This window comes from Acartia tonsa, chromosome 2, assembly GCF_053477335.1.
Source record: "Acartia tonsa isolate MP-2025a chromosome 2, ASM5347733v1, whole genome shotgun sequence".
NCBI lineage: Eukaryota > Metazoa > Arthropoda > Copepoda > Calanoida > Acartiidae > Acartia > Acartia tonsa.
In genome coordinates this window covers 12074837-12091176 of record NC_137261.1, presented here as the reverse complement: position 1 = coordinate 12091176, position 16340 = coordinate 12074837, and the positions used below count along the sequence as shown (strand labels likewise).

Below are 16340 nucleotides of genomic sequence, written 5' to 3'. Positions count from 1 at the left end.
ATATAATCATAACTATAAATTCCATTTTTGAATAAGATCATTATTTGATATAAATTATCTAGCCTTTAAAAATTCTTTAAGGAAACGAAACTTCTCAATTTTGCGATAGACTTACTTAAACAGGATCAAAATGCTTATTCCATTAAAATCATCATCTATTCTATTTACTGGTTAACGAAATCTTAAGATTGAAACAAACGGACTAAGAGACATACTTTTACTTTGAACTAAATAGTTAATAAATATTAAAAAAATTTATTAATTAAAACAAAAATAGATGATTTTACAATTATGTATTTAACTTTAGTTTAAAATCATAGTTTTAAGATTTATATGTAATACAATTTAGTTTTTTTCTTTTACAAAATAATACAATATTAAATTTAATGTACAATTAAGTTTTTATATATTATAATGATTGATGATAAAATGGAATGTCGTTGTCCACATGATGAAAATTTGCCAGTTTATCACTTGATCAAGCTTAGAATAGTGTCCCTGAAAATTTTTTGAAAATATTAATTATTTTTCGCTGCTTCTATGTATAGACGTCAAGGCTCGGAGGCCGCGAAACCTCAAATTTAAACCCGTTTGGTTGCTTTGCCATGATTGGGTTAGGATTAGACTTCCAGCTGATTTTTAAAGTTCTAAAAGTTGATTTCCCTTAGACTTGCAGGCGGTTGACGCGAAACCACCGAAGCCTGATAGATATGGGTTGTCTATAAATCCGAAATAGCCATTTAATAAGAAAGGCATAACTGCTCTGCTGTATATGGAATATTATGATCTGTAAAAATATTAAAAATATAGGGAAGTTTTATTTAATCTTCATTATATTGCAAAAAAAGTAGTTTATTATTTTCTCGTATTCATTCGAATCCGGTGGATAGGAACCGGTTCTCATCCATACGAAAAAACTATGTCTAGCATCGTATTATATCCAGCTTTCTACGAATATAGAAATGTACAATCATAAGATTAAAACTAGTTTTTTTAGCCGGTGACTTCGTCACCTCGGGGCTAAAAAAACTAGTTTTAATCTCATAATTGTACATTCTATATCCGCGGAAAGCCGTTTATAATACGATGCGAGAAATAACTATTACAATATTATTTTTGACTTACATAATTTTTATAATTTGAGGTCTACACAAATTTAATAACCATTGTCTTATGCCTTAAGATCTTTGAGTATTGAAGTTTGATTTTTATCTAAAATTTGTTATTTTATTTAAGCTGCGCTCCTTATAATATGTTGTATTTTAATGATTGAATTTGTTACATATATAATTTTTCATTGGGAAATCTTCAAATTGTTAAGAAATTTTTCATTTTTCTGAAGCTTTATAAAGTGTCTCAAAAGATCAGCCGTATGACGTCATAAAATGCATCTCTTTTTTAGGAGTTTCTTTTCCCACTTCTCCTCTCAACCCTCATTTTTATGACGTCACACGGCTGATCTTTTGAGACACCTTGTAAAGCTTCATTTTTCTACACTAATTTTTACCTCATAATATTGCAACATTCAGCAAGTTCAGATTCATTAATAACCAGGGGAGGCCCCAGTCTTATGGTGTCTCCACGTGTGGGCTTGGCCAGGAGGCCTCTATCTCTCAGCTTCAAACATACCTGTGGAGATAGAAAGATAGATTAATGGACAAATATAAATATTAATTAACATAGACGGATAGATAAACATAAAGTGGTGTGTCTTATATTAATTCCACAAGTGAGCTATGCCTCTATTATTATAGATTTAAGCTTCAAAATACATACGCGGTAGGTATATTTCAAGTATCTAAAGGGATAAGACAATGACGATACCTACAATTACCTCTTTTGCAGATAAGAATTAGTGGTTGAAATTGTGGACACTCAACTTAATGAACCAACCAATAATGTTCAATAGAAGTCCCTAAAGTTGTTAAGCCAACGAATAAGAAAACGTAATTATACAACCTTGGGGACTAGAGTAAAAAACAGCCTAATGTCCCCTCCCTTCCTGCCATATATGCAGTAAAGAACAAAATATACTGTCATTAGATAAAACTATCACATTTAGAAGAAAATATGAAATTAGAGACTATGGGAATTACTTACATCCCAAGCATCAAACTCCTCAGAGATAACAACAGCATTGAGAAGACCTCTGCCTCTAACTGTCTTCACTACAGAATTTGGAAGATTTCTCAGTTCTCCTCTTAGGATCTCTCCCAGTCTCTCTGACCGCTCAGCTAGCCTCTCCTCTACTAGTACCTAGAAAATTTGGATATGTGTAGTTTTAAAACATATATTAAGAAGGGTAAAAGAATATTATTAGTTCAATTTCACGAATTATTTGATCACTTGACTTATTGAATATTTAGATATATTTGTTCTAGACAGTAAAAATAATATCTTGAATATTTTGGAAATTATATATTTGAATGATTGCCCTATTATTTCAGCTTTTCGACGCGACACCTAGATTTATAAGAAAAAACAGTTTAGTATTATTTTGACATCTTTTAGAAGTTGATATTTTTAAATAAGAAAAAATCCGAAAGTAAGTTAAATTTCAGTTACCTGGAGACTTGCCATGGCAACTTTACAGGCCAAAGGATTCCCTCCATATGTAGACCCATGCTCTCCTGAATAAAAAGAGTCAATGAACTATCTTTTATTTTAAAACCTATACCACACTAATTGCAACTAAGACATATAAATAGGAAAAGCAGATAGTTATCAAGCAGAAAATATTTATTTTTAAATCACAACTTTGCTGAATATAGACTGTAAAAATTAGATTTGCTGAAAAGGGAACTACCACATAAAGTCAACATAGGCTTTAATTACATAAAATTATTGTTTGAAAATGTTACTCTAAAGTGCAACAAGTTTTGCCTAAAATATAGCTTATAGAGTTTATCAAATTCCATTAAACTTGTCCTTGTTGAAAGTATGGCAATCTTTATTATATTTATTGTTATAACTACCTGGTTTGATTGTTAGCATTACTTGATCATCAGCAAGACATGCAGATACTGGCAACATACCTCCTGAACATCAAGAATTATTTTAACATGGGAGCCTTACTATAAGTCTAATTTATTGTTTGGTTTTGCCTGTTGGAGTGTCATTAGGCATGTCAGTAAGTATAAGAGTAGGTGTAAGTAGGTATCAAAGTAAAGATGGTAATAAAAATGTCAGTTAGGAAGTCATTAAGTTTATGGGAGGATTAAATTGCTGTGAATGGGTTAGCTGTAAAACAACCGGATCTACTGCAGTTCACGGTAAAATATTGCTGGTAAGCAATATTTCCAAAAATCTATGAATTTTAAAGGCTGCTAGCTGCCAAAAGGCTGAACGTACAGATCATACCCGCACACCATTTTAAGCGGCATAAGAAGGCCTACAATAATCTGGAATATCCAAGATCTAATTATGCACAGGGAAAGCTTCACTGAAGAAAAAACGCGTAAAATAGGTCTTTTTCGCGCATTTCTCTGCACTGCGAGATAATTATGCATTATTGATTTATGGCTATTCCAAATTATTTGTAGGCCTTCTTATGCCGCTTAAAACAGTGTGCGGGCATGATCTGTACGTTCAGCCGTTTGGCATAGATTATTTAAAATTCATAGATTTTTGGAAATATTGCTTACCAGCAATATTTTACCGTGAACTGTAGTAGATCTAAACAACCATATTTCAAGATTTAGTTTACCAAAGATATACACAAAATCAAATGATCTGGCATTAAGATTCTTTGCTTCAATAAAGAATAATTTTTAAAGGAGACTAAATAGTGTTTTAATATTAAAGGGAGTGTGAACGTAAAAATTTCTCATCTGATTATCAAATCTTAACATTTACTAAGCACATTTCACTACACTGATCAACCAAAAATGTCCTATTCACAAAAATATCCAGAAATAATGCCTTGATTTTATGGTATTTTGATAGGGAAAAAGGAAAAAACAGGGAAAATCTGAACGTTTTTGTAGGGATATTTAACTTGTCATATATAGTTGAAACAATTTACTTACTGTTAAGGATTTATTTTATGCTATAAAATTGCCAATTCGTTTTTTTATAACGTAGTAATTAGGTAATAAAGACATATTTTAAATTCGTATTATTGACAAAAAAATACCGTACTGTCTACAAAGGGTTGAATCTCATAGGTTATATAAAATAATAATATCCTTTTTTATTGTGTTTAACAATAAATAACCCACTTTGGAGAATTAGTTTACACTTTTATCAGACTGTTTATAAAGAAATATTGCGTCTTTATTATTTACAAATTTGTAATTAAAGGTGGGCGAGAGATGGGCCATTTAAAGTTAATTGGATACTAATAAAAAACCTGTTTCTGGCTTTGTTATTGTATTTGGTTTTCAATAAAAAAATATTGCTTATTTTATCAATTTCTAAGTAACTATACATTGGATTAAAGCAAGGATTATGTTAAAAGTCAGCTTAACTGTTAGGAAAAATCTAGAACTATGTGAAAAAGTTTAATTTTAGCTATAATGGGAGAAAAAAGCAATTTAATGCACATTTTATATAATACGGAAAATTTCTTCCTTTCCCCGTACCTTATAAAAATCGTCGGAAAAAGCCGTTTTTTAAGCAAACAAAAGCGCGTTTTGCTTTATCTGTGAGATATTATGAATGAGATAATGTTAATATTTGATATTAAGATGAGAAAAATTTACGTTCACAGTCCCTTTAAGATGTAAATATTTTACTGCAAAATAGAGTAAAGAGTTTAAAATAATAACCTGAGAGAGCTTTGCCCAGGACAACTATATCTGGTCTGAAAAATAAAAAGGATTGAAAGGTTATAAGTGAAAAATATTATATTTAGGATGTATAATTCTTTTGAATTACAAAATAAACCAATATGTTTGCATCATCTACATAGTTTATTAAAGAAGATTTTAAATGCAAAAAAGGAAAATACAACTTGTAAGTGAGCATATTAACAAATTTTTTCCTAAAATAAATGTGTTTAATGGTTCATATTAAAATCAATACTGTAATGTTTAAAAAACAATACCTGGCATTGTCCCAATGTACAGCCAACATCTTGCCAGTTCTGCATAAACCAGTTTGAACCTAAACAAAAAAATCATTCATAATGAAATTTATATTTTAGTATTTATTTAAAAATTTCAAACTTCAGCTGGTTTTTTATTTTGCGAATATTTAAATGTTTTTTTAAATATTGGAAAATTGAAAATTCAAATTCAAAAATAAAAAAAATTCATTTTAAGAAATTTTTAACCAACAAATTTTCTTTGGTGATACATCTGTAACTTTAATTTACTTGAAAGTTTGGAATAGTTATTTCTCGCATCGTATTATAAACGGTTTTCCGCGGATATAGAATGTACAATTATAAGATTAAAACTAGTTTTTTTAGCCCCGAGGTGCCAAAGGCACCGGCTAAAAAAACTGGTTTTAATCTTATGATTGTACATTTTTATATTCGTAGAAAGCTGTATATAATACGATGCTAGACATAGTTTTTTCGTATGGATGAGAACCGGTTCCTATACACCGGATTCTAATGAATACGAGAAAACAAATTGCAATTCCTGTTTTTCAAATTGCTTTTATCTAAAAATTGTTAAATAAATTGTTATTACCTCATCAGCAATCCAAAGCACATTGTATTTGTCACAAAGATCCCTAAGATATTTCACATTTAATTTTCAAAATATTAGAATATTTAAAGTGTATGGTAAATTATGAAATTGACTGCATAGAAAATAATTAATCCAAATCATTTCTAACACCTTTAACCCTCAAATCCTTAATTTTAATCATAAATAGGTCTTTGCTTGAATATAAGATTATCTATTCTAAAGTAATCACAACAAACACATTTAGTTTCCTAGTAAAGAATTTGCTTGTAATTCATCTTATAGAGTTTATTTTAATGTGTAAAATTAAATACAAACAAGAATTGGATTATCCTTAGTTACCTGACACCCTTGAGATATCCATCGGATGGAACCACTACACCAGCCTCGCCTTGGATTGGTTCAACCATAAATGCACAGGTATTGGGATCCTAAATATATTATTATTACTATCTTTTAATAAATGTATAACTAAAAAATTACAATATTACTATGTATTTCTCAAAAAAAATGCAATGGCCTAGGTTATCCTGTCCTAAAGAAATTATATTAATCTTACATAGATTTCTTTGCATAAAAGCAAACAGGCAAATTTTCCTCAAGGCAAAAATGTTTATAAACTAAATTGAACATTTTAAAGATAGTACTAGAAAGTAAAGTAATTAAAGTTGTTGAAACAAGGATTATAAAAACTTTCAGAGATTAATTTAATGATTTTACATTATGTTGTTAAAAGTTTACCTGAAGTTCTTTCTCCAGAGCAGCTAAGTCATCATAGGGAACAGTGACAAAACCAGGCATAAAAGGACCATAGTCGTTGTATGCTGAAGGGTCTGAAAACAATTTTTTTCTCTCATTATAATGCTTAATTTAGTACATCTTTATAAGCCAAAAGATATAAAAAGGGAAAATCTGTGTTAATTTATTTTTAAATAAAAGGCTAAAAATACATTAAAGTTCATAATCATTAAGCTGAATGGTAAAAAAATGGAAATGGAATCTTCTCACAAAAAATTTTCTATCTTATATAGCAGCCAAGAAATGAGTTATACCTGTACTGCTAGAAACAGCTGCTAAAGTTCTTCCCCAGAAATTATTCTCTGCAAAAACAATCTTGGCTTGATTCTTGGGGATTCCCTTCACCTTGTAGCCCCATTTTCTAAAATTAAAGTCAATTATTTATTTAAAAGTCTAGAAATTTATGTAAACAAGAATAATTATGCTTATAGACAGTGTATCCAGCTATTAAAATTTACCATTTCCAATGATCTAAAATTATACAAGCAGATTTTGCCAAAAGATGTTGCCAAAAAATGTAATGTAATGTACCAATCTCGGAAAGAGGAATAGATATAACACTAATATAGATATACAAAAAAATTTACATATGTATATTGTTATACGTAAAAAAAATTGAGTTTACCTTGCAAGTTTGCACGCACTTTCTCCTCCTTCAACACCTGGAAGAAATATCAATAAATATATAAAAATTACGAATTTTTAGGCTAAAAATACTCTTACGCTGTGACATATGGAATTCTAAAAATGCAAAAATGCTTTTAAACCCACTCTGAACCTATAAGAAGCTTCTCTGTAAAGAATAACCATATCGGTTCAGCAGAGGTTAAAAAAATCTTTTGTTACAGGAAAAAAAGCTTATTACTTTATTATAAGTAGTACTAGCGGCTTCGCCCCTAGCCTCTAGGGGCTTTGCCCCAAGAGGTAATTTAAAAAAAATTAAGTATTTCTGGTGCTGCCATTTATTTTAAAATAATTGCCTTAAAAAAAATGGCTGGATTTTTTTTTTTTTTGGGGGGGGGGTTGGGTGTCCTACCCCCCCAAGAAAATAGCCTAAAACCACCACAGGACCAGTAGGGATATTTTCTGAAGAGTAGAATCCAATCGGTTCAGCGGTTATCGAGATCTTAAGGGACGGACGGACAGACATCATTCTACTTTGTATTATAGATTAGTAGTGCAGAGTTAAAAGTTTGCAATGGTTTAGAATGAAAATTTGTCAGTAAAATATTTAAATTTTGCATTACCAACCGACAGATATAGCAACCGTAAGTTAGCTATGCTGCAAAAAATGAACAAAACCTGTGTTCATAGCCAGTAGCCTGTCATAACCAAAAAGTTTACAAGCATATTCTTCAAACTCTCCGAGGACATCATTGTAAAAAGCTCGGCTTGTCAGTGTTAATATTTCAGACTGTTTCTTCATTGCCTCAACAATCCTACAAATTAATTCCTAATAAATAAGGAAGGATAAGTTATTTGAAGTAAAACTATTTTTTCTGCAACTTTGTAACAGTCAATTATTGCCAATTTGAGAAAAAATGTCCCTAAAAATCAAATGCTTTGAACATTTTTAATGTAGTTAAAGTATTTTCATATAAATTATACTGAAAGCAGAAAGCAAGTTTTAGGATTTTTTAACACCTTTCGAAGCATTTATAATAATATTTTTAAAACTTACTTTGGATGGCAATGTCCTTGATTAACAGCAGAATAAGCTGACAGAAAATCAAAGTACCTAAACAAAAAACATGAATTTGAGACTATACGTTTAAACAAGAAATATTCTTCAAAAAGATTAAGTTTTAACAATATATTTCATGGAAATACCGTGTGATATTAAAGCTGCTCTGTCATACTTTCCCATGTTTTGAACTTATTTGAAATAAAACTTACTTTTTTCCTTCAGTATCCCACACATTAACCCCCTTTCCTCTTGTAAGAGCAACAGGGAGGGGGTGGTAATTTGTAGCTCCATATTTTGCTTCTCTGGATATTATTTGTTCTGTGCTAAGCAGCCTAACACCTTCATAATATTGATAGTTAAATATCTCCAAGGGGATGTAGTATCCCCTCCCCCCCAACCCAAATACCTCAAATAGCCTAAAACCATTTCTGTGTATATTTTAAAAAATATCTGATATAATTTTCTTTATTTTATAAGATAGACATATCAGCAGTAGGAACAACTTTGTTTCTTTAATCATTACTAGCGGATAGTGGTAATTGAGGTAGTGGGGGTTTGAATTCCACCTACCACCATTTTCAAATCTAGTTTTAAAAATATATTTTGGGACGGTGGTTGAACCATCCCCCATAATAGTTATAAACCTTCCCAAGACCCATGAGAAGCTATATTATAAAGGAGAACAAAGGAGAACCATATCTTTTCATAGGTTAGTGCGATCGATCCTTCGGTAGGGGCAGACACAGATCCTTTATATAAGAATATATTTCACTTGTACGCAACTAACCTTTCACTTCCTCCCCCCATTCTTTTACAGATCTAATCTAGGGAAAGGTCAAGAGGGAGCGGTGCTTGACACCCCCTATTTTAGTAATTGTTTAGGGTTGACTAGATTTTCACATAAAATACACAATTTATCTCATGATGAGATGGAGTGGGCGTGTTTAAATCAGATAACCATCATATCTGTATTAGAGTATATACATCTGGAGTAACCACTACCCCTTTTTCATAATTAACAATCACAGCTGAACAAAAAAACACAAGAATGACAACATTCATAAGTAGCAATGCATATAGATGTAAATAAAGTAGTTAAATTATCTGCTGTGACAGATTCACTTTGTCAACTGTTTTTTTTTATTTGCTTCACTTCTTATAGATTTCTTACTTTTTGTTGATTAACTTATTTCCTCTTATCCCACTGTCTATACCGATATACACATTTATAGAGTTACAAAATGGAAAAAAATAACTCTAAGACTAATTAGTCTGATATGTTTGTAATTTAAAAATCAAGATCTACCACTTTAAGTGGAAAATTCTGGTCTACCCTTATTGTTATTTGGAAATTTACTCTAGAACAATATCAGATAAATTGATCTACATCCCAAATCTTCCCTGGAATATTTACAACTAGTGGTTCTTAGAGGCTATATGTCTGAAAGGGGTAAGAAAAGGGTAGAAAACAGCCTTAAACCATTCCATTAAAGCTAAAAATCTAATAGCCTAAAACCATTCTGGGAGCCTTTCAAGATTCACTAGAAAAGGAGAACTGGTAGCAAAAGTTTTACAGAGACATTATCTCATGCATTGGCTTTAAAAAATTTGTGTACTTTTATTAAATTTTGATTGGTCCGTTCAAACAATCAGTGTCCAAACTTTTCAACCAATAGTTTTAACTACACTTAGGCTTACTAGTATCATCTTTGGGGGACGGAATGTACATCAATTCAATATAGCGCAAATTGTCTTATCCCTTCAGACCCCTATACTCAGCATATCCTTACATGTAACGAAGCCTCTCTATTCATCGTTAAAATTAGTTAGAAATATAATACTTCAAGAAACAGTTTTGTGCTTACAAAAAAAAATAGAAAGTTTAACTAAAAAAGTTAGGATTGGAAATAAATTATCTAGAAAGAACTAATCGTTACCTATGGACGGACGTACAGACAAACCCTAATTATAGAAAAAGTTTTGATTTTAGAATTTATTTACCTATGTTATAAGAAGTACGGGTTGGCAGACAGAGTTTAGATATCAGATTCATTTTTATTATTCTGAAATTTAATAGTTATTTCTCGCATCGTATTTTAAACAGCTTTCCGCAGATATATATTTTTAATTTGTAGAAAAATGAATAAAGTACGATTCTAGACATATTTTTTTCGTATGGATGAGAACCGGTACTAATCCACCAGAAATTAACGGTTTCGAATGAAATCCGAGAAAAAAATCCTTTTTTAATACTAAGAAGCTCTCTAAAATATTTTAATGTTAAAAATTTAAATATAATTGAAATAAATCACAAAGCATAATGCTCAACTTTAAATTTTTTAACATACCTTATAAATATTTATATAAATTGAAATAAATCACAAAATATAATAAGCATTTAAATCTTAGTTAATACTTAAGTGTTAATGGTATAAAACTAAAAGAAAGAGAAACTTGTATTTTTTTCCATGTACCGGCTACACATTGTACTATACAAAAATCATGTGATATCAAGAATGACAACATACTAGACAACCGAACTAAAAAAGGCATTAATTTTATGGTTTTTATGTTTTCATTCGTTGAAAACTGTTTATAATACGATGCTATACATTATTTTTCACTATGGCTGAGAACCGGTTATAATCCAGCGGATATTAATCGGTTTCGAATCTAATGGATATAATTTTTTTTTATAGTACTATTTATAAAACTGAAGGCTTGGCACTTTAGTAGACGTATTATAATCCCCCCCCCCCCCCCCACCCCCTAATAGATAACAATGGAGGGAGAGGAAACATCTAATTTATCATTTACCCAAAGTGGTCCCAGTTTAATACTCTACTGGGGTCTTAATAAAAAAGAGTTTAAATACAGTGTCGTTTGTTGAAGTATATATAAAAGTATAATTATCAATTTCAAAGTTGGTTTTATCCTTCAAGTTGAAACTGTGAAGTCCTAGCTTCCCCTTTCTGCAAGGTTCACACACCCTGTCAAAACCCTGTTCATTCACTTTACTGTTTTTAAAAGCGAAGCTTTTCTATAATTAGGGTCGGACCGATACAGAGAGATAGCTCTTTTCGTTAATTTAAGCATGTTAGAATTGTCCTATCGATTTCAAACTTTGCATGGTGATTCCTATAGTAGTTAGGTACGATGTAGAAAGCGTAAATGTATAATGTTATAAGCGAAGCAACTCTATAATCAAGTCTTAAAAATGAAAGTATGTCCATAAACATTATCCTGTATCTCTCTCTTCTCTCTGTCTCCTTCTCTCTGTCTCTTTCTCTCCTTCTCTCTCTCTCTCTCTCTCTCTCTCTCTCTCTCGGTCTTTCTTTATCCTTTTTCTCTCTCTCTCTTTCCTTCTCTCTGTCTCTCTGTCTCTCTCTCATTCTCTCTCTCTCTGTCTCTCTCTCTCTCTCTCTCTCCTTCTCACTGTCTTCCTTTCTTCTTTTCTCTCCCTCTTTCTCCTTTTCTCTCTCTTTCTTTCTCCTTTTCTCTCTTACTCTCTATCTCTTTCTTACAACTTTTTTCTCTCTTTCTCTCTTTTTCTCTCTCTCTTTCTTTCTTTCCCCTTTTCTTTTTCTCTGTCTCTTACCTTTTATTTCACTTTCTCTCTCTATCTTTATATTATACATTTTATCCAAAAAATATCTTTTCTTTCTCTCTCTTTATAATTATTTCCTTCTGTCTTTCTTTCTATCTCCTTTTTTCACTCTCTCTCTCTCAACGTTTAAGAAAGAAAAAAATGAATTATATTTATTTAAATCTAACTATCTATCTATCTTATGATCAAAATAATTTGGTAGATTTTTATTTTGCTAAAATTGTTGTTCGCGGATTTTTTGAAGGGTAGTCAACTTTGGCGCCATTTTTAAGCATGAAGAAGGTCAGCTACATAAAAATGGACGCCAGATTCGGAATCTCCGACCCCAAATTGTATGGAAAAATGTTCTTTAATTTTTCATATAGGCCCTATGGGGGCTATAATATCAAAATCCGTTTTTTGTGACGTTGAGGGTGGTCCTTTACTTTTAATTTTGCTTCGACTCTTATAGTACATTTATATTCTGATTATTCAGTTCTTACACTAAACAATTAAGTGTTATTGTCCGTTTGTCCTACCGTTTAAGTGCTTCGCTTTTATGGATGTTGTCATCCTTGTTTTCTCATGAATATGTTGATCCTTGTTTTTAATTAGTTGGCCCTTTTCATGCCAAGGTGTAACCGAATACTGATGAAATAGTAAAAAAAACAGGACTCAAACCTACTATCAATGTATCCATCTATGCAAATGGCGACAGGGAGGGAGAGGAAAACTACAGATGAACTTATCTTTACTCCAATCTTTCCCCTCTCACCACATATCCTAATATGCATGCAGGCTAACCTAGGCAGAATTTCTCATGTTACTTTTGATGGGGAAAGATAATTTTTCATCCCTGTGTTCATGATATGTTGACAAAATAAAATGACGACCAGATTTCCAAATAGGCAGATATAATAGTTCAACCATAGGTGACTACACCATTAAACAAACGCTCGTATAGAAGTCGTATAATTGTTGTAAAACTTGACCAAATCTGTCAACCAACTGAACCTTACAAAATATGCGTAACGGGAGACTTTTAAATAATATTATTTTAAAGATTCATGTTGCGTTTTTTTGGCATGTTTTAGGCTGTATTTTAGTTTAATAGTTAACGAAATCTTAACGCACAGAAATTTTTCTCATAGACACTACATAACACCAAAACAAATTTTGATTATAATTCAGTTGACTTGTCAGTTTTGTGAAAACACCGCCACTGATAAGATTCCAGTATAACATAGACTTGGAAAAATAAAGAGTGGAGAATAAGGGATAGGTAAAATTCCCCGATATGTTCTCATTTACAGTTAAGCTTATATATCCAGGGAAGTTTTATAACTATTTTGGGGGTAGGTAGTACAATCAACCCAAGAAAAATCACTCCTGAAAAATACCCCCCCCCCCAAAAAAAAAAAAAAAAATTATCTCCTCTTGCATATCTTGTATATGAGAAAAATGTAACATTTACTTATCCTCCATGAATGAATTGAAAATTAAAGCCACACTATGTTAGATTTTTTATTTATCCTGACACCATACCCTGGTTATTAATTCTCTATTGGTTATAGACTCAATTATAAACTACCAGCAGACTATTTGTTCAAAAATAATATGTAGTAGTTTGACTTTTCCGGGAAGTTTTGTGTCTGTCTATTCATATCATCCCTCTCCTTTACCCCATCCCTTACCCTCCTATTGGATAAATGGCCTTACCAGTGACCAATCAGGGGCTGCTATTCAGCCAATTAATTCCAATTGAAATTGCCGAAAATTAAATATTTTGTTGGAGTAGAGTTGGAGTAAAACTTGTTTTTTGGTGTAACTGAAAAGGAACTAGGTAAGAAGGGGAGAAAAAAGGGAAGGGGGTTGGGGGGAACTTTTCACTTATAATTGTTTGTCAGAAACACATTCCCTTTTCCCTGCTGACCAATAAAAGCGAGGCGAAAGTGCAATCTATATTGACGACTTTTTTTCTCCTTTCATAATATCCATGTAAATTCTACACCCTAATAACAATTTCTTGTGTATGCTTTAATTTTAGTCGTATGATAAAGTGAACAGTGAAGAAATTCTAATTAGAAAGATAAAATAAGATTTCAGGTTTGGGTTTTGTTTAAAGTAAACATATCAATAAAAACAAGAATGGCAATATTCATAATGGTTTGCTTTAAAATAAAGTCAACTTTATAACATACATATATAATATACCTATGATTTAGGGCAATATAAAAAAATATTTGAGCATCTAAAAGTAGACAGCTTTCCGCAGATATTAAAATAAAAATTATCAAAACCCGTTTCTTAGCCCCGAGGGACCGAAGGCTGATAATGTTAGGTTATATTTAAATCAATAATGGCATATAGGGAAAGGACAATGAAAAAAAACTATCTACTTCTCAAGGTATTAAAGTAATAAATATACAATTTTACATCATTGTTTTTTGTAACTTCTGAACCGACTGAGTTCTCCTGCATTTAAGGAAGCTTCAAATATGTCCAAGGGTGGTTATATGCTATTTTATTTATAGATTTAAGTTTTCAGCTGGTTTCAGGCTATTTTTCTTCCCTGCCCTTCAAACACATATAGCCTCTAGACTCAAGGGTTCAGCCGCTATATCTAAGTCAAAATAGCAAATAATTTGATCTATAATTTTAATTTAATAACACAGGTGAATGGAATAATACAACAAGTACATTTGTAAATCCCCATGTGATGTCTATGTGTGTGCCTGTCTGTAACGAAAAAAAGCTTTTGGGTCGCCCAAACCCTCCCATTCCCATTTTAAAAGTGTCACAGAGTACCGATGATAAAATAGAATTATATGCTTTCTTATTATCTTGTATTCACTGGTGTGTTTTGCTAGAGTGGGGGGGGGGGGGGTGCTATTAGATAATTAATTACAAAGGTATATAAAGTTTGTTAATCACGTTCACGTTGTTGGCTTTAAAGCTTATGTTATTTTTAATAAATCTTAATTGTTTTGTTCAAATTAGCATTGTCCAAACTTAATTTTCAACAAATAAATTTGTCAATGTCCTATCCATATCTATCTTGATAATATTCAAGTTGAATAATTTATTCCTTGTGTTTCCCAGGGCCGGGGCTTTCTACTACCTTTTGCACGCCTATCATCATTTTTCATAGTAATGTAAATGTTATTACTTAAATCTAACACTAGATTTTCATGTTCTCTAATAAAGTAAAACTTACAGTGGGCTAAAATAACGATTTCCCCCTTCCATCCCCTTTGCCCCATTACCTCCCCTCCAACTGTATGAAAGAACTGACTAATAAACGAGTTCCCTGTTAGCAAGCTAAATTGACTAAATTTTTTCTCCTGCCATAATATCCACTATATTCTACATCAATTCATATAGTAGCTCAGCTCGCTATAAAAATGCTTTTAACGTGATTAGAATTTTAACACTTTCTTACACTAAATTAAAACTCATTCTTAACTGAATTTTAAGACGAAATGTTTTTTAAAATCAGACATTTAAAACATTTTCGAACATGAAATAACCTTCCTAACATAACAAGGATGATATAAATGTAGAATGATTACAAAATTAAGCCATAATTGAACAAACGGACAAAGTGAGTTATTGGCCAACAGAATCTTCAAATAAAAATTCATACTCTAATCTTTAGTAACAGCCGAGAAAAATACATTTACTTTGCAGCATTAATTAAATGTAATTTGGAGCCTTATGGAGACGCCATCGAACTTTGTTAATTTTGAATATTCGTCAAAATAAACTTCTAAAAAGTAGAATCTACAACCAACTCAGTTATGAACTGACAGACAATATGAGTTATAGAGACTAGTTATAGAGTTTATCATCTAAGGTTTCATTAAAGAAGCGTGGCTTCTTTATAAGTGGCTATACAAAAGTCCGTACATTGAATTCATTCATAGAAGTATTTTTCATCCTATTGATTTGATATTTGCAGAGATGGTAATATTACTATTATTTAATCCCTAAGACGATTAGACATAGTTTTACAGATGAAGTATATCTATAAATACGATAGATATAAAAGCGTTGTTACTCTTTAATAATTACTGTTTATTAATGCATACTTTAAACTTTTGCTTTATGTATTTGTTTAGATATATTTCAAGGTTTCGTGATTAATTTGTGGATTCTCATAATTTCATATTTTAAACGACGACATTTTGCAGGTTTAAAGAAGTGTATAATTGTACGCGGCAAATGTTGACACTGTGTGCGCACGGCCTCCAAAAATCTGCCAAGACAAAAACAAAACAAATGTAATTTAACTTTTTACTACTGTTTTAATTCATCTTTTTTCGATATATATTGGACAAATTATATTTAACTGTATCTATGAGGTTATATTATTTAATTAGTTCTTTCTACCATTCTTACAAAACATGTAAATATATGGTAACATTTTTTATTACATATAGGTATGAAATATTAAGATTGACTTTGAAGTATATAACATCTCTTTTTTGACATTATTTATATGAACGGTTTTTATTTTTTTACCAAGTTCTACATTTTCTTTCTAATTAAGGTTTTATCTTTAATTTATTTATCTAAGATATATGTTTGTTTATTTACTTTTTAAGTTTTATTAATTTTATTATATAGGTAC

At 30.9% G+C, this 16340-nt stretch overlaps 1 protein-coding gene across 1 annotated transcript; it reads right to left on the bottom strand.

The window, feature by feature from the left end:
• Positions 1–239: 239 nt before the first annotated feature.
• On the bottom strand, positions 240–10218 carry Oat (Ornithine aminotransferase precursor). Its single transcript, XM_080146296.1, has 16 exons — positions 10123–10218; positions 8331–8460; positions 8116–8172; positions 7737–7873; positions 7060–7096; positions 6689–6795; positions 6378–6469; positions 5979–6067; positions 5640–5682; positions 5048–5106; positions 4770–4804; positions 2976–3038; positions 2566–2630; positions 2101–2256; positions 1508–1629; positions 240–498 (listed from the first exon to the last, which is right to left on the bottom strand). Exons 1-16 carry the CDS (start codon positions 10172–10174, stop codon positions 471–473), a joined length of 1272 nt encoding a protein of 423 aa, XP_080002422.1. The 5' UTR covers positions 10175–10218; the 3' UTR covers positions 240–470.
• Between the last annotated feature and the right edge of the window lie 6122 nt (positions 10219–16340).